At 44.2% G+C, this 19,282-nt stretch overlaps 1 protein-coding gene across 1 annotated transcript in view; it reads left to right on the top strand.

Annotated features, from left to right (window-relative positions):
* GEMIN7 (gem nuclear organelle associated protein 7) overlaps window positions 1-19,051 on the top strand; it is a 141,053-nt gene extending 122,002 nt beyond the window's left edge. The window contains exon 3 of the mRNA XM_069644636.1: window positions 17,975-19,051. Coding sequence (XP_069500737.1) covers window positions 17,975-18,361 — 387 coding nt within the window. The 3' untranslated portion in view covers window positions 18,362-19,051. The remainder of the gene's footprint in view (window positions 1-17,974) is intronic.
* Window positions 19,052-19,282: the final 231 nt, after the last annotated feature.

Genomic DNA, 19,282 nt, shown 5'->3' with positions numbered 1-19,282 from the left:
GATTAGGTTCCTGTATTAACAGTCCAATACAATGTTTAGATGAGTATATTCTTTAATAGATTAAGTTATTCATGATGGGTCTCCCAATCACCCCTGACATCTTGTTACCAGCATTATAAACATAACCCCTTGTAGACAGTTCATCAAAATTAATTTCATATGTGATGTCATCGGTGACATTTGTGATGTCAACTGTTAGTGTAGTTGGTCGGCAGGGCCATACCCGGGGTCTGCGGACCTCCAGCTCTCACAAGGCCCTAACTCCTTCCTTATCCCAAAGAAGTAGGAGGCCCACACAAGAGCAATAGGATACTGCTGTTTATTACATGAAAACAGACCGCGACAGGTTCATGGAGCGTAGGTTCCAAACAACTTCTCATTGTAATCGGGCTTGCAGGCCCCTTTTGTGTCTGAGTAACGTGACAACGTGCGTCATCTGCTGAAGCTCGCCCCCAAACCTACTGCCACTCCGGTTCCCTGAGTAGTAGGTTCAGTATAGGACGGTATAGTGAAAAATTTTATTGGTAGAGAAGAGGTCTGGTGGTACGCTTGGGTTGTCCCTAGAAATTGCTACTTGGAAGTGGTTACATGGAGAGAGTTAGTGATTGGTTGTGTTGTAATGTTGTCAGTGGTTAGCCCTCCGTTCCCTGATTGGTCCATCCGGGAGCCCCCAAGCCTGGAACCATCGTCCTTCCCAGCTCGCGATGTAGCTGGTGCTGGCAACAATGTGTGACTGTGTCAGTGGAGGACAATGGACAGATCCTGTTATTTGTCGTTAGAACGCTCCTTTCCCATTGCTGCCGGTGTCGAAGTTGTTACACGTTAGTTGCAAGCTGGGCCCCAGACGTGGGACCCCAGTGCTTCTTCAGTCCTTGGAGCTTGGCATCCTATCAGGTTGGCCTGGTCACGTGTTGAGAGACCGTGGCTTAGGCAGAATTATGGGGATTTGATTTGTATGCCTGTCCGGGGAGTTGTAGCAGTGGCAGGTGTAACCTTGGCTTGGAGAGCGTGGAATATTGATTGCAAAGTCGCGACCTTGGCTGCGGGTCTCTAGTCTGGGCTGCATGATCAGCACCTTGTACTTCTGTATGAACTGCTTCGGGTCTGTGGACTCTGGTTTGCGGACTACTTCGGCTTGGTTATATGTGGCGGTATAAGGTGCATAAGGCAAGAGGTGTGGGGGTGCGGTGTGGTTCTTTGTACATCGGTCCATTTATAGGGTGTTATCTTCAGGGTAAGTAGCATGAAGCGTCTGCAAGCATATACACAAACTCCTCTGGCGTCTTGCGTTTCTGCGATGCGATTGCTGACTTATGTGAAAAATAATGCAGGTCTGTGTGTGTACGATCCCCTAAGTCATAGCACTGAGCGTGTTCTTCGTGCGAGTTGGTGTCTGATCCAGGTGCACAGCAGAACATGTGTTTCTGTCTGTTGTGGCTATGTCGTCATGTCATCTCGAACAATGGCAGCTTAGGTTTGTGACGTTTAGTCGAGCTGGTCCATGCGGTCGGTCTCAGCTCCATCTTGGTTCCCACCTCGTGCTCTGGGTGGGATGCGGCCAGGTTTTGCAGGTGGAGCATGGTCACGGTGGATATTTACATCCGAGGCAGCGCACAGAGGTGCAAACTCATCCCGCTGAGGGTACTTGGGTCGTGACATCGTCGGCCATAGTTTGTACGTTGGTCGGGGGAAGGGGCCGTCCCATTTTCCCTCTTCACAACTTTGATGTCCTGGGTGTTAGTCTTAGCAGTGCACGGTGGTGGCGCGAGTTATGGTTGCTCGGCTTACCATAACTGGCAAATTTCAGTTTTATTTGTAACCATAACGTCCCTTTAACAAACATTTCTTTCATTGAATTTCATATTTTTTTTTTTTTTTTAGCAGTGCATGATATTTTCCTACAACTTAATTATATCATGCGTGCCCCAATAAAGCAACATTTTTGTCCAATTTACAAAGTTTCACCTTAAAACTCTGCCATTTTTAACACTTCTATACACTTTTTGCAACTTTTTCCACTGTTTTTGCATCCGTCGACATCCGTGAACGTCTGACTTCATTGCGTACCTTCCGGACAGTGCCACGTGACCGTGCACTCGTGCGCCGCATGACGTGTCCGCGAACACGTCTGCACTTCGCTATCGAGTCCGTGCTTCGAGGCCAGTTCGGAACTGCATGAGAGAATCATGGGTGTGGCAGTTCTTCACCACCGTTGGCAATGTACCAAAGGCTAAAGCTACCAAAGTGAAATGCGTACTAACTACCTGGAGAGTACTCCTATGGGACCACCTCCATGCGCCGCCACACCAAATCCAACCGCTACAATGCTCTCAAAGGATATTCCTTTCTTAGCAAGTAATAGACTGTTTTCCTCCACCTCATCTTCCTCAGCCAATACTGCAACCACATAGCCTACTTCTGTGGGAGACAAAATCCCACCAGTTAACTTGCTAGCAATAATAGAGGCTGTTGATCCATATCTTTCGAGACAAACATGCTCTTTACATACTGCAACACACCACTCTGCAGGGGGAAGCAATTTCGAAGTGCTTTTGAATTTGTAATCAAGGAGCATGAGAAACACTGCCCCCACCTTAGAAGTAACACATGTGCAACATCTACCTGCCCCTCCATGTTAGTGCTTGGTGCCTCTTCCCTCATTTCCCGTCCCACATTTTGTTCTAACCTCTCCTGGAAAATAAACACATCAAAAACAACAAAAGAAAGGCTCCTTTATGAACCACCTTTCACAGTTAAAAAATGAAACAAAAAAAAAATCTTAGACTCTTATCTACTCTACGTTTCTCAGTAAAGTACATAGACTCAATAAGATTTTCCAACATTTCCATTGGCATTTCGTGTTATGCTAATGGGAATATTGTAGTGTTCATCTCCCGTTCCAGGGACTGGAACTGTGGATAACGGCTCGGCAGCCCAAGTTATCAGCCCGAACGAAGCAAGGGCAGATAACGAGGGCTCTGGCAACTGCACATGGCCACAGGCTATACCTCAGTCACCAAATGTATATCACTATTTATTGTACCTACATTATGTCACTTGTCAAAAAACAACACAGGCACATTTGCAAAACCATGCTTTAAGGTCCTTGCCAATGCTCCTTAAACAAGTTTGCTGGAAATCCGCCCATAGTTTTATTTTTTTCAAAAATGTTAAAATGTATGTACATACACTAGTCAAATAACCTAGCCCCCACTTGACAAAATCCATTCAGACTTTACATTCAAGGTTGAGTCTATAATCTTTCTGAAAACGTTTGTCCACATTTGTCAAACAGCAACAAAGTTAAAAGCCATTGAAAAATGTTGAGGCCCCCCTCTAATTTAGCCCCCTCTTGACGAAATCTCACCAAACTTTGCAAAAACATTTATATCTAGATATAAAATCTTTTTGCAAACCTTTGTGTAGATTCGTCAAATGACACCAGAATTATAAGCCTTTACAATATTTTTGTTTCCTCTTGACAAAGCAGCTCCACACTTCCCGAAACCATTCAGAATCGGGTCTAGCATAACATTCCAAAATTTTATGCAGTTTTATTGAGTGGTGTCAAGATGTAAGCAATCCAGAAACTGCTTTTTACCAACCCTGTAATGCAGAAATATCTGAAGTGTTTGTGAACATCAGACTGCCCCCGAACATCCAGACTGTTCGCAGACTTCGGCGATGAAAAATGCCAGGTTCTTTTGCTTCTTATGGTCATATCCCATCCTCGTCACCCCTCGCCTCCCCAGAGATTGATTGATAAGTTTGACAAGTCTAATGTTGTGTTTTCTAATATTTACCGATGTCCGCGGACAGCAGCGACTGTCTGCAAATCCAACATGGTGGGCGTTTCCAAAAATCTGACGCACTTCACGCTTTTCACCACCCAATCAATGGGAGCGTCCAATGTCTGCGGACATCACGTCGCCCTCTCTGCCAATCGGATGTCTGTCAGCAGACCGAACAGGGAAGTGAGTCCGCGGACCGAACCTAGATATCACATTTTATTTTTTTACCTACTTTTGGGCCATTTTAAAAAAAAAAGACGACTGGACGGATTTACATCAAATTTACAAAAGCACGCTTTCGAGACCAAGCCGCTGCTCCTGCCGTAAATTTGGTGAAAATCCATCCAGCGGTTTGCGCTGTAGGCGTGAGCAAAATCTTTTTTCCATTGCGTCTATGGGCAAAAAAAACATATTGGCCTCCCCTATAACTTTGCAAAAAGACTATAGTTAGGCTTTTGGATCTGCTTATATCGCATGCTCTGCATAGTCCAACATCTAGTGGTAGTTGCAAAATATTACAAGATTTGTTTTCGAAACTCGAAATCTGATGTCGACAGGGCGTGTTAGTAATACTATCCCTACTGTGACGTGTACTGTACTCATGGCCCTGCACGCGCTGAGGTCCCTCAGATTGTTTCTTTCCGCCATCGTGGTCTGTCGCAAGTTGCAGAGTTCCTTTCCAAGCTGATTACTTTGAATAGTTAAAAGTTTATTCGTAGACTTCTTGTTCTTTCTTTACTGTCCGCTTTTGCCACAGCTTCATCCAGCAGTTTGACGGTCCTTGACGGACAACTCCGTCGACGACCAGACGCGGCCTTCACAGTAGGGAGAGAAGGGGGGGGCGGTCTTTTCTTAGACACCTTTTAGAGAATGCATATTCTGCCACCGCTTTTCACTGCCTAACTGCCCTTTCCATTTATAATGGACAAAACGCCTTTTAAATTTACCCTACCTGCCAAAGAAAATTACTGTGGAAGGACATGTACTTAGTGTTCAATTAATGTCTCCCTAGGGACCACCCCGAAAAGCTTTGCAAAGCCTGCAAACCTTTCCACCCTAAAACTCTCAAAGTCCAGCGGATCAAGCGGTGGGACGTCCACGCATTGCAGGCCGAAGCCTCCATTGACGTCACACAGGATTCCAGCAAGGGCAGTATGAGTGTCCTTAGTGATGCCAAAGGCAACCAGGGTTCCTCAGAACCCCATGTGCGGGACCCTGACTCCACTAAGCAGGCCCGCAGCTCGGTAACAGACGACACCTGGCGGCCATGGCACACACACGGCCAAACACACAAAGCACAATCGTCGAATGTTGAGGCCCACATGGTGTCCTCGGAAAAAGCCTCTAAATCTCCCCTGTCCTCATGGCCTTCACCTCATGACAGGCATCCAACACTGGCCCCCAAGTCGTTTCGGACACCATGCACAAATAGGGCCCTCCTTTTGCGCATCGAAAAACAGGCACGGGAAAGGTGCATCAGCATCCTCATAACATATGCCGAAAATGCAGGAACTAATTAAAAAACACATTCTCCATACCCTGTTAAAGGTAGTCACTGAAAAAAAATTGAAATCCTCGTTGCCTTTTGTCTTCCCAAAGCTCTCCAGTTAAGGGTTCCTCCTCCACTATAAAAAAAACTCTCAAGGGAAATGCATCGCAAGGATCAGGCACCCTCCCTAGCTGCTTTCCACCCTCCTATGACTGGACCTCTGAACAATTCAAGAGTTATGAAGAGGATGTCCTGCTTTGTTGACTTCATGGACAAGCACCCAGAAGAACTAACATCAACCCCCTGCCAAAAAAACCTAATCTTGACCCACAGCCAAGTACTTCCGCCCTAGGTCCCCCGGCCTCCACTTACCAAGACCCCTCTCAGGACCTGTATGGTGTTGATCTGAGTCGCAAGGAGACCTGTACAGTCAGGACCAATACTACAATGACATCTGTCATCCAATCGCCTCACGCCGGTAGCAGATTCACCTGTAGATGATCAGCTCCAATACAACGAACTGCTGCTTAAAGCTGCCCAACATTTCAATATTGACACACAAGAGGCACAGGGAGACCAGGATTTAGGACATGCCCCAGTCCCAGCAGAAAACATATAACCTGGACGATGGCAATGTTTCTGACGTCCGGTGTGCCTCAGTAGTGAGGGAGTAGGGGCCACTGCTTTTCCGTGGTAAGTCCACGTTTCCTGTTTACCACGAAGTTGGGGTCCTTTTAAGTTGCTGATATTAAGTCTAAACTCTTCTTCTTTTTTTTTAATACACCTTTGGGTATCTTCCACAAATACCAGAAAACCCAAATAGACCCATTTTTGCCTTTATATTTACAGGGTCTTTCACCCAATGCCCTGACGAAGGGGGACATGAGGATCTCTATCCACATCACCGCCGAAACGCGACCTTTGAGGGGACTGATGGTACTTCAACACCAGGATGTATGTCGATGTTTTGGGATCTAGCCAATTTATCTTCAACACACTCACTGCCCCCATCGCGTTGGCAGACCGCACTTTGAGGAAAAAAAGAAAAAAGTCTATTACAAAGGACTTAACGGAACAGTATTTTGCTCTCATTTACTGGCATATAAATGAAAAAAGGATTTGATTGATAAATGCTAGCAATATAAATTGGTTTTTGATTGGACATCAATCTTCTATATTAACCATACCACAGCGAATAAGCCATTAGTGGAGTGTTTTTTCCTGATGAAACACTATCTTTTTTTTCTTTTTTTTATGCATTTTGTAAGGTTCAGCCTACACAAACCATTCCTTGGGGTTTCTTCTTCACTACGCTTTCCTTCTTTTCTTCTCAAAAGATAATTTTGTTTAAAACTTCAATTAAATCATTTTTTTCTTTTGTCACATTTTCTGATATTGTGTCGTAAAATGTATGTATATGACTTGTTTCCCAGTATCAACTTCAGTTTTCATACATAAAATGTGTTAATGATCACAATCTGTTAAACTTATGTTTTTTCTTTTTGTAAGTCTGAATTTATGTACTTTTGAACATTACATATGAGCAAAAAATTGTAATCCTTTTTGGTCTACGTGTGTTTTTCTGGCATTAAGTATAGTACAACAAATTTGCATCTTTATACGTGCCCTTTACTGCTACTCGTCCATAAGGGCAAACCCGAACCCATCACCCGGTGGTTCTTTTTTTGGCTTACAGGACTTTGTGGAGGACATTCTTGGCAGAAAGAAGTCTGCCACTCCTTTTATTCCGCTGGTACAGTCTACAGAGACGTATACAACCCTCCTTACTCATGCGTGACCTAAAAAGGGTAGTTAACCATAGCATCGAAAAGTTATATAGGCCAGCGCCCACAGACGCCCCTGTATATTAGGGGTCAGATAGAACCTGGCTCGCTGGTCATCACCACTACAAGAAAGAGGGCGGGCACTCCTCTGGCATCAGCTGAAGCACCGCCAGACCAGACTAAAACAAATCTACACTCTCGGAAGGAAAGTTGCCTCCTCAGCGGCATATAAAGCTAGATTTGCGAATAATACTACGCTCCTAGCTAGTTATGGCTGCCACAAGTGGGATGATTTAGGGCAACAGGTTGAAGCGGTTCCAGAACCTCTAAAAATCACAATTGCGAAGCACCACCTTAGAGGGAAAGCAGGTATCTAACTGCATCCTCAAAAATAATCTCGATGCAGCAGACAATGCAGGCCGCATTGTGCAGTGGGCACACTCCTGATACGCCAAGCCTGGCTCAGACAGTCTGGTTTAGAGATTCCGGCCACACTCCTTAACATGCCAGTGGAACCTAAATGTCCTTTTCGGTAAGGATGTCTAAGACGCCCTCAAGAGCGCAAAGGAAGAGAATGACACTCTTAAATCCCTCGCCCAATTAACTAACATGCCACATGTACAACAGAGCTCCTCAAACTCCAGAATGTTTTGGGGTCAGGATTCACAAGGCTCTTCCGGATACAACCAGGATGGCTAGTCTTCATCATGGGGCCCATCGTAAGGACAATCTTCCTCTTCAGGTTTTCAAAGAGGAAATAAAAGATCAAAGGAAGAGGCAGACCCTCACCTGGGAGAGGCTCCACCCCTGCCAAACAATGATGCACCGCTGCAGGTCCCCCTCGCATGCCACCCCAGTAGGCAGTCGAATTTCAGACTTCACCCACGCCTATGAGCGGATAACATCAGACAAGTGGGTGTTATCCACCACGTCAGGCAGGTATTGTATCTAACTATTACAAAAGCTACTCAACCTCCCGCCAAGACGCAAAGATGATGCCAGAGGAGCGGCGCATACTATTAGAAGAAGTAAAGACACTGCTGCAAAAAAAAACGCCCTAGAGATCGTCCCAGCAAGCAAGGTAAACCAGGGTATTCATTCAACGTACTTCCTTGTGGCAAAAAAAGAGCTTTCCATGCGCCAAGTCCTAGATCTGCACCCTGCAAACAAATATGACAAGCCACAAAAGTTTCGCATGACCACTCTTCAAGAGGTAATTCCCCCCCCTCCCTCTGAAAACAGGCGTACTACATGGAGACATTGGATATGATGGATGCATACTTTAATATTTCAATGATTCCTGAGCACCGAAAGTATCTGTAATTCAAAATAGCGGGAGTACACTACCAGTCCAAAGTACTCACCTTTGGCATCGCCTCAGTGGCAAGAGTATTCACAAAGGTGCTCGCAGTAGTGACAGCACACCTCAAACGAGAGATTATAAAACATGCTGTTGCAAGTAGCTCACTACAAGGCTGGTCACCAGATAACTGCACACAAAGCAATGCGCTTGCTTGGGATGATGGCCTCATGCATTCACTTGGTTCCACACGCGCACCTGCGTGTGCGCCCAAAGCATGAGTGGTTAGCAAAACCATGGTCTCAGGGAATCGGGTCAGTGGGACGATCTAGTGGTTGGTTTGCTAACCCTGGTACAGGCTCTTCGCTGGTGGTCCAGGGACAACCTGCTAAAAGGAAAACCCTTTCGAGGTCCAGCACAAGCAATCCCAACCACAGATGCCTCACTCGCCAGATGGGGGGCCCACTTCCTCCACCACACAGCCCAACTTCCTGGAAATTCTGGCAGTTCTCAATTCTCTTCAATCTTTTCAGCAACCTCTTTCAAATCAAACAGTGCAAGTCCTCACAGACCTCACCACCGCCATGTTCTACATAAATGAAAGCGGAAGGAACACCATGTGTCCAAACTATCCCCGAAAATTGGAAGTGGGCACTCTAGTGGGATATGTTCCTAGCCTCTCCACACATTCCAGGGCAACTCAATACTCTGGCAGACACTCTAAGCAGATATCCTCTACCAGGAGAACACGAGTGGCAACTCCACAAACCTATCCTAGATGGAGTCTTCTCCCCATGGGGTCCTCCCCCACTAGATTTGTTCACCGCGAGATTAAACGCACAATGGCCAGACTTCACGTCCAAGTTTCCCCAACCAGTGTCCAAAGGGAACACCCTATGTAATACTGGTCAGGGAAATTTGTGTATGCTTTTCTTCCAACAGCGTTCCTCAGCAGGATTGTGCACAAAATGCACCAGGAGCAAGCGACTCTAATCCTGGTTGCTCCTATGTGGGTGAGACAGCCTTGGTTTCCACATCTGCTCAAACTGGTGATGTGCAACCAAATCAAGCTTCCATGCCCCTACAACATGCTAACACAACACAAGGGAGCACCCCTCCACCCTCGTCCTCAATCTATGAACTTGGCAGCTTCGCCCCTGAAGTCATAGAATTTGACCACTTAATTCTTCCACAAAGCTGTATAGATATCCTAAAGGAGGCAGGGAAATCCAACACCAGGCACTGCTATTTCAACAAGTGGAAGTGATTTGTGATATGGTGCAGGTCACAACCCCTGAACCCAACAGAACGTTCCACAGCTAACATTCTACATTATATGCTTTACCTACTCGACTCTGGCTTAGTATTCAACTCCATCAAAGTACACCTGGCAGCTCTATCAGCTTACACCACTTAACAAAACAAGTTATCCTGGTGGAAAGTTCCTGTCATTAAAGCATTCATGGAAGGGCTCCCTCCACCTGGTTGGGATCTTAATGTCGTGCTCTCCAAGCTCATGGGTCCACCCTTTGAGCCTACCCATGAGGCCAGTAAAACATTTGACTTACAAAACTGCATTCCTAGTAGCCATCACCTCTATAAAATGAGTCAGTGAGCTACAGGCTTTGTCCGTACAAGACCCTTTCTTCCTAATCCACAAAGACAAAGTTGTCCTCAGAACACATCCTAGGTTTTCAAGTTAATTTCAAAGTTCCATGTTAATCAATCCACAGAACCGTCTACTTTCTTTCAAAATCCATTTAACTCGGCTGAAAGAAGCCTCCATACACTATGTACGGAGGGCGGTCTTGTATTATGTGAACAAAACTAAACCCCTAAGAAAAACAGACCAGCTCTTTATTTCCATAGCACCTGGGACAGAGGGCGATGACATATCAAACGCCATCTCCAAATCTATAGTCTAGTGCATACAGCTCTATTCCCTATCCAAAAGAGTTGGGCTCACTCTACCAGAGGTACCGGAGCTACCTTGGCCTTCATTGCAAACGTCCCTTTAGACACCATTTGCAAAGCTGCTACATGGAGTTCCATTTGCCGCTGTATCTGCCCACAACCCTCCTCCTTCTCCAGATACTGCTCACTAATCTATGCAGAGCATGCGATCTAAGCAGATCCACAAGCCTTGGAAGGTATACGTTACTCAATGTAATCTTATTTCAGATGTTTGCATCTGCTTGGATTCACATGCACCCCACCCTTCCTCCCCTCTTGGAGTCGAAGGTGCATGGATGTTCTTGCTTTATCTACTTTTCTGCTTTCCTATCTCTCTACATGAACTACACTTCATGTAATCTCATGTCAGAAATAAAACATTCTGAGGGACCTCGACGTGTGATGGACCATGGGTACAGTAGAAGTCACACTAGGGATAGTATTACTAACCCACGCAGTCGACGTCCCTTTCCGAGTTTCGAAAGCAAATTATGTACTACTACCACTAGATGTCTGCCTATGCATAGTGTGTGGGTCTAGGCAGATACAAGCATAGGAGGTACGATTACGGTGAGTAATATTCTAATCCAGGAGTCAATCCCAGTTTCGAAAAAACCCAGCGCCTACTTATGCCCTCTACATTAGAGGGAAAGCTTAAACCAGATATCCTAGACAACCACAAGAAACAATTTGGCACTCCATGAGTGTCTACTAAGGCACCACCTCGAAAGAGAAAAAAATCTTATGCTCTAGGGAGAAAAGTATCAACATCACCACCTTACCAGGTATGCATCGCTAACAAAACAACTTTATGTGCCAGCTACAATAGTTCACTTTGGGACAGTGTCCACGACCAACTTGATGCTTTTCCTGAACCGTTACGCTCACAAATTTGCAAAACAGTGTCCGAAGGCATACAGGTTGCCAAGTTCATTATTAAAAATAATTTAGGCGCAACGGACACTGCTGGTCGAATCATAGCTGAGGGTACTGGTCATTCTTGGCACCCTTAAAACTCTACGGGAAAATCTCTAATAAGCACAATATACAACAAGGTATTTTCAACACATGCCGCTCATTTCAAGGGCAAGATACTGACGTACGTCATGGGCAGGTTATATCGGGTGCCTTCCACTCCATGGTATGCCTCCCATGCCCAATCATCCAATTTCAAAGGGGCTACAAAAGGGGAAGAGGTAGATTTAAGGCTACAGGCCCTTGAGGGAACATGGCCCCTAAGCAATGTAACACCCATTGATGTTACCGCCATCCCAGTAGAGGGGTCATATTTCTCTATTCACCCATGCACGGAATAGGATCACGTCAGACCAGTGGGTGCTGTGAACTTTCCAAGGGTTGCTCCATCGAGCTCCATCATTCACTAACACACAGGAAGATGTTGCAAGAGCATCTGCAAATTCTACAGGCAGAGATCAAGTCTCTTCTACAGAAAGGCACAATAGAGCTAGTCCCACCTCACGAGACAATTCGCTGTGCTTCCTTCTTATAAAAAATAAGTGGTGGTTTATTTCTTATAGCAAAGTACGCCCGTAGGCCTCAGTGTGCTGACAAACAGGCAACACAAAATAATACATGAAACAATATATATAAAACAAAATGATAAATTAAACAATGTACACATTTAATCAAATACGAAACGGGGGTACATTATACTAACTAAAAAAATACAATCTGGGTTACCTATAAAATACCAGCTAATAATGAACTACATAAAAAGATCATGATTCCTAAATTAGTTCAGAACAAGTCTCAATTGGGTATGCAGGGACTTTGAATCAAAAACAAAGGAAAATTACTCTGACCACAACCTATGACAATACAGTGACAATACAGTCTTTATTAACTATAGATCACCAGCTGCTGATCTGTACCCTCCGGAGAACTCTCAGGTCCTGAGTTCTAATACAGGAATACCCTACTCGTTGAAGAAACTAGTGCAGAATTTTGTTTTTAAGGGCCTCTCCTGACTCTGCTTCCTTGGCCTGCTCCACATTAGTGAGAATATTATTCCTATGATCCATGGTAAAATCAGCTATCCTCGACATATGAGACTTACTTGAGCGAATGGTCAGGTGGAGAAAAATGTATACTCTGTGAACAAACGGAATGTGCTAATCTAGGAGTGTGGTCAGGACAAATGTCAGCTACGGCTTTGCAATCAGGTCTGTTTTTGCCTGCTGAGCCTTCACATCCATATTTTCCTTTAAAAACATTGTTTGGCCAGGAAACTCGTCGGCAGGAATGATGAGCACAGAACGGAGTATAATCAGACTGACAAAATGTATCCACCCTTGAGGAAAATACTTCTGCACCCACAGTTTCTCTTCCCTGCTGACTCTAACCCAGAAGATTCATCTAGGCTTGTCTGACCATGCCAGTAAACCAAATAAGTGAGATTAGTTTGACAAGAAGTATCCACATTTTTGTACCCTAGGAACTATCATATGCATTGGGTCAACCCAGGCACGAAAATCGGCCATGTTGGTACAGGCATGGAGGCCACATATAATATGCGCCTTGATATGTTGCCATCTACCTTATTTAGTAAGATCATATCAGCTACACTTTTTCAAGGGTGTCTGCCTTTCTTGGGCTAAAATAGACACAGAGCATGCAGACTTATTCACTTCATAACCCACTGATGCTGTTTCCCCATTAGCATGAGGAATTTCTGTTTGAATGAAGTCCCTCTTTCCGCAGCTCAAGAAAGGTGGTGACAGTGTCCCTCGTTGGGCCTTGATCTGTCCTAGAACCAACTTTCTCGTAGGCGACTATTCTCTGCACCCTCTTAGACCTGCTTCCAGCCAACACTTATGTCAAACCACAAAAGGTTTAAATTACAACTCTTCAAGAAGAAATCCCTCTCCTAAAAGAGAGAGATTACATGGCAATGTTGGATGTGAAAGATGCATACTTTCATATTTCAATGTTTCCAGTGCACAGCAAATACTTCTGCTTCCAGATAGGAAACACACTACCAGTTCAAAGTCCTCATTTTCCACATTTCTTCAGCACCAAGGTACTGGCTGTAGTGGCGGCACACAAGACAACAGTCCATCCCAGTGTACCCTTATCTAGACAACTGGCTCATACCTGGAGAGACACCACAGATTTGTCAACAGCACACAGAAGCAACAATCAACCTTTTTGTTGTAATTAGGGTTATCGACGAAAAAAATTGTCTCGTCCCCAGCAAAGTAAAACAATTCCTGGGTGCATTGATTCGAACACAAGAAAGCTTAATCTTCACACTCCAACGAAAGAGTACAGCGCATGCTGTTTCAAATCCCTCATGTGAATGGTCGTCGGATATCTATACGAAGGCAACGCGTGTTCTCGGGATATGTCTGTGTATGCGTCCAGTGCAAGAGTGGTTAGCAAAACATTGCTCTCAAGCAAGTGGTCAGTGGGACGATCTAGTGGTCATTTCGCAATCGCTTCCACAAGCACTGCAGTGGTGGTCAAGGCAAAACCCCATTGCAACCAAGCATTGCAAGCCACTCTTAAAACAGACTCCTCGCCCTCAGGGTGGGGTGCATATTATCTCCACCAAACCACACATGGTGTGTGGACACAGTCCATATCAAAATACCACATCAACATACTAAAGTTACTGGCAGTCTTCAAAGCACTTTGCCTTCCCTGCAAACTGATGTTGAAAAGCTTGGTTCTAGTCCTAACAGATGACACTACTGTCATGTTCTCTATCAACCAGCAGGGGTGGACACTCTAAGTCTGTCCAAGTTTGCTCAGAGAATTTGGAACTGGTCGCTCCGCTGCATCATTTTCCTCCCGGCTCAACACGTTCCAGGGGAACACAACTCTCTGGCAGACAACTTAAGCAGATGTTTACAGCTGCCTGCAAAGCACGAGTGGCAAATGCACACAGATATTTTATTATTATCTTCACACAATGGAGCCAACCCAACCTAGATCTCTTTGCAACACAAGAGAACACACAATGGCCAGACTACACATCCAGGTATCCCCAGACATGATCAAAGGGGAATGCTCTATGTATGAATTGGTCAGGGAGATTTGTGTATGCTTTTTCCCCCAACGCCACTTCTGCACAAAATAATCCACAAGATTCACCACGAACAAATCCATCCTATCCCAATAGCTCCAGTGTGGGCACGACAACCATGGGTTTCCCACCTGCACAAAATGTCTCTTTACACACCAGTCAAACTATCGTGCCCTTACACCATGCTATGCCAACATCAAGGGACAACATGCCACCCATGCCCTCCAACACTAAACTTGTCAGCTTGACTCCTGAAGTCAGAGTTTGGACATTTGAACCTGCCACAAAGAGGCACATAAACCCACTACAAGACGTTGCTATTTCAACAAGTGGAAACGCTTTATCATTTGGTGTAGAACACACATCAACCCCATTGACTGCTCACCTTCTGATATAGTACGCTATCTGCTTTACCTTTTTGACTCTGGATTAGTCTTTAATTCCCTAAAATCCATCTAGCTGCTCTTTCAGCATACACCACCTCTCTAAGTCAGGTGTCATGGTAGAAGGTACCAGTGGTTAAAGCCTTCATGAAAAGGGTTAAAAGATTACACCCCCAAATGACACATACAACTCACGGTTGGGACTTAAATGTGTAAATACTAAGCTTTTCGGTCCCCCTTTTGGTCCAATGCGAAAAAAGCCAGTCTTAAACATCTCACTTAAGAAACTCTGTTTCTTCTAGCCATTACATCAATAAGAATGGTCCGTGAACTGCAAGCACTCTGTTCAAGATCCATGTTATTCATAAAGACAAAGTGGTTCTAACACACCCATGTTTTTCTCCAAAATGTATCTCAAAGTTCTATGCCAACCAGTCCATAGGACTTCTAGCTTTCTTCCAAAACCCAACTAATTCAGCAGAGAAAAACCTCCATAGAGCAGATGTTAGGAGAGCTGTAATGTACTATCTGAATATAACGGTCACTGAGGAAAATGGATACATTCTTTGTTACCATAGCCACGAGAAGAGAACGGGATCCTGTCTGTCCGCCATTTTAAGGTGGATTGTCAAATGCATCCAAATGTTATTCTCTGTCCAAGAAAATGTTTCTCGCCCAGAGCACACTCCACTCGAAGCACAGGAGCCACTGTAGCATTCATAGCAAACGTACCTTTTTTAGATGCTATTTGCTAGGCAACTAGAGTTCCATTCACACAGCACTACTGTTTGGATGTACATGCAAGGGGATATACATGCAAGGGGAGGCTCCCAGGTGGGGATATCTTTTTGCCTCTGTACCTTCTAACATCCTACCACCTTCTCCAGGTACTGCTCGCTAATCTATGCAAAGAATGTGATTTCTAAGCAGATCCACAAGGCTCAGAAGGTATACATTACTTGGCATAATCTTATTTCTGTAAGTTTCTACTTGGGTCCACATGCGCCCACCCTTCCTCCCCACTTGGAGTTGAAGGAACATAGACATTTTACACCTTTCTTACTTTCCCGTACTCCCACATTCACTTTATGCTCCCTCATGCCAGAAACAAAACAATCTGAGGGACCTGAACTTGTGAGGGACCATGGTATAGTACAGTACAGTACACGTTAAACTTGGGATAGTATTACAAACACGCCCAGTCAACATCCCTTTTTGAACTTCGAAAACAAGTCCTACAGCACTCTCAACCTAACATTAGATGTCGGCCTATGCGAAGCATGTGAATTTAAGTAGAAAGAAGCCTCCGTAAAATTACGGGAAGTAATGTATACCATTCATCTCCATCCAAGACCTGTTCCTGTACGGCGGGATAGATTTGCACTCTCATTGAGTTTGCTGAGGCTGCTGGTACATCACAAATGATGTACTCCTAGTACTTTAGAATCAGGGGTGAGGTGTTCAGTCTCTTTCCATCCTTTTTCCGCAGGCCACAACCTAACATCCCATCTTGACCTATCTTACAGTGGTGGTATAAAAAATGGAGATCTCAGAAATGGATGAACCCCTCTGTGCCAAAGAGAGGTGGGAAGATGGTGTAAACGGCTCAATTCTGATGAGTTATGGTAATGCTTGTAGACAAATTAATCTCATCTCACTAAGTCTAACATGATAGATTTTCGATTCCTTTACTAAGCATACTCTACACCTCTTTCGTTCAAGAAAGAAATATGCCGAAATGCCTAGCCAATGATGCTGACTTTATTCCCCTTGTCTGGTCCTGCCCAAATAAAGCACAGTTCTGAGATGAGGTAATCACTGAAACCCCCACAATCATTGAATTGCAGGTCCAGAGGAACTCTAATGTTTATTTGCTGGGTGATGTCCACGCCTTTCAGAAGATTTAGTGGAATGGCAGTGCTGTTATCCAAACGGCGATCAAGTGGATGAGTAGATATACTCCACAACTAAAATCCTGGTTTGACGACCTATTATGGTGCAACACGCAGGAGGACATCTATATGAGAGAAGGGTCCAAGCTAATATTTTTGAGCTACCTGTACAAAATGAAAGACTAAGGGGAAAGGCTGGAAGAGTCTTGGGAGGGTTAATTGACACACTATCTCGGTGTTATACCGCAATGTTAAATGATGACAACCAACCATACTTACTGCTTTGTGCGGCAGGGGTGGAGTGTTCACCCAGCATTCACCTTCATTGTCCTTATTGAGATGTTATGATATTTGCTGCATAATACAATTAGAATTACTGTACATCCCTGTTGGGCCACATTCTTGAGCGTGACAAAGAAAATGCCAAGTGACAATGTATTAAAGTAATTGTTTACTACATTACTCGATTGCCATGGTATATCACTCTTTGTTTGCTGCTCTCCAGCATATTGTGAATCTGTTTCTACGATAAAGGTTCTAATGTTGCCAAGAAAATTTATTAATTAAGGTGGAACGGAAGAAGCTAAATTGGCAGTCAATATTTCAAGTCATGAGATCAAGTATTCCCCTTATGCATTAGACTTGGATTTTAACTACGTGTTTTTTGTTTTGGAAAGTGCAATACGTTAATTTTGGAGTTGCTTTGTAAAGTAAGGTAAAGCGGTACATATAAATAATCCTACCTTTTGACATGATCAGAGTGTGCTTTACATTGGACTAGCCTCACTGTTCTAACTAGCAGTGCATCATTGTTGAAAATGTGTTTTATATACACAGATTTGTAGATTCTTTTTTGCTTGCTTTATTTTCATGTCTGATACCATACTGTACTTTTTATTTGCAAAACATGAAATAAATTTAAGAAAAATTAAGTATGTACGTCTTCACAACCATATTACCCAAGCATGAACCATGCTCATCTGTAAGACTTTTCATCCTATGTCGCTAGTGGCATTTGACAAAGCATATAGTATGTGAGGTTTGTGAAGCTTTGGTACTTGTAGCAAAGATTTCACCTTATACCTCTTCAAAAGAAATAAGGGCTCTTTTTCCATCTGTGATTTCCATAGAAATGGTTCCTTTCTGCAAGCCATCTCTGCTGGAAGGTATCAACGCCTTGAACCATCAGACTACTGCCTTTTGTGAAGAAGATCTGATAATATTACTCTTTAAAATGTGATCAGTTCTTTTAATGTTCTGCCCAGCTTGATTTGAGTTCTTTTTGGTTTGGTTTATTGCATTTCTGTGACTTTCTGTGTATTTTGTGCTTCCAGGATACGGCCATGAAGATTCCTGTGTCTGTCATTCGACTACCTCGTGGGCCAGATGGCAACAGTCGTGGTTTCGATCTGAACTCTCCCCGTGCACAAGCTCTAGCCTTTCCTGGTGTGTCCTCGTCCTGCACAGATTCTGAGGATCTGAAACGAGAACAGAAGGCCCGGGCCATGCTGAGAGAGCACTATCTGCGCAGCCTTGTGGGCATGGCTGGGAAGTCCGTCTGCTTCACCATGTATGAGAAGAGAACAGTGGAGGCATGCTTTGGGACCTCAGACATTGACATTCTGAACTTCCAAGTATCCAATCTGCAGACTCCCTTGGGTGTGCAAAAAGAAGCCCTAATTCGCTGTCCTGATGTCATCTCCTACTCCTTTGAGCTCTAGAACTGTAGGCTATCCCTTGACAGTTGCTTTTCAAGTAGTGCTGCCTGATAACTAATAGAACAATACATATGAGGGATATGGGTGTCGCAAGGGGCCTGCTGCGTGGGTTTCCATTCCTGTGGGTATTGTGAGCTTGGCGAATTAGCCTTTTACAGAAAGGGGGCATGACCATAACTACTGCTGTTTATCATTTCTGAAACCTCAATTGAGCAGCTTTGCTGAGCGAATTGAGTGGTGCTCTGTTCATCCCCATCAGAAGCCACTGTGAGAGGAATTTGATGTTTATGAAACCTGAGTTGTCATGGTCATTGTGTCCTATGACTTGCATCTTCGAAGTGCACAGTTGAAGCTGGAATGATTGCTCTGCCAATTCAACCTTCTAGACCCCTGGTCTAGAAACGTTAATAACAGTGCCTGGGACATTTTCTCGCAAAAAACAATACAAATGAGAACACATTTCTGTTGTCTCGTGTTCGCTTTGGATGTCACTTTGCAGCAGGTTCATGTAGTTTGATCACGTTCCCTTCCCAATAATATCCATATAAGTGTTCGAGTCTTGATATGGCCTTACCCCACAACATGGCCACACATAGCACTAGAAATACTAAGGGCATAGCAAAAACATTTCGTTATCGGAAAAACAGTTCATTTATGTATTTACTGCTTTAAATAAAGGAAACCTGAACTTGCTTTTGCAAGTGTATGTTTGTTTCTGTACAATTGTGTATTCTGTTTGTATGGTATTAGTCTTGGTATAGTATTTTCAATGGATGAGGAAACATGTTTGTGCCAATCTTATCTAATATTCAGACAAGCTGCATTATTCAGTAACATGCTGAAGTGTGTTTGTCAATACTTGAATGAGTAGCATCGGGATGTTGGGAGCATAGGCTTTATTCACCTATCAAAGAACATGTTCCA

The sequence above is a fragment of the Ambystoma mexicanum genome, chromosome 2p (genome assembly GCF_040938575.1).
Source record: "Ambystoma mexicanum isolate Mex_15411 chromosome 2p, UKY_AmexF1_1, whole genome shotgun sequence".
Taxonomy (NCBI): domain Eukaryota; kingdom Metazoa; phylum Chordata; class Amphibia; order Caudata; family Ambystomatidae; genus Ambystoma; species Ambystoma mexicanum.
This window is presented reverse-complemented; position numbering and strand designations above follow the sequence as displayed.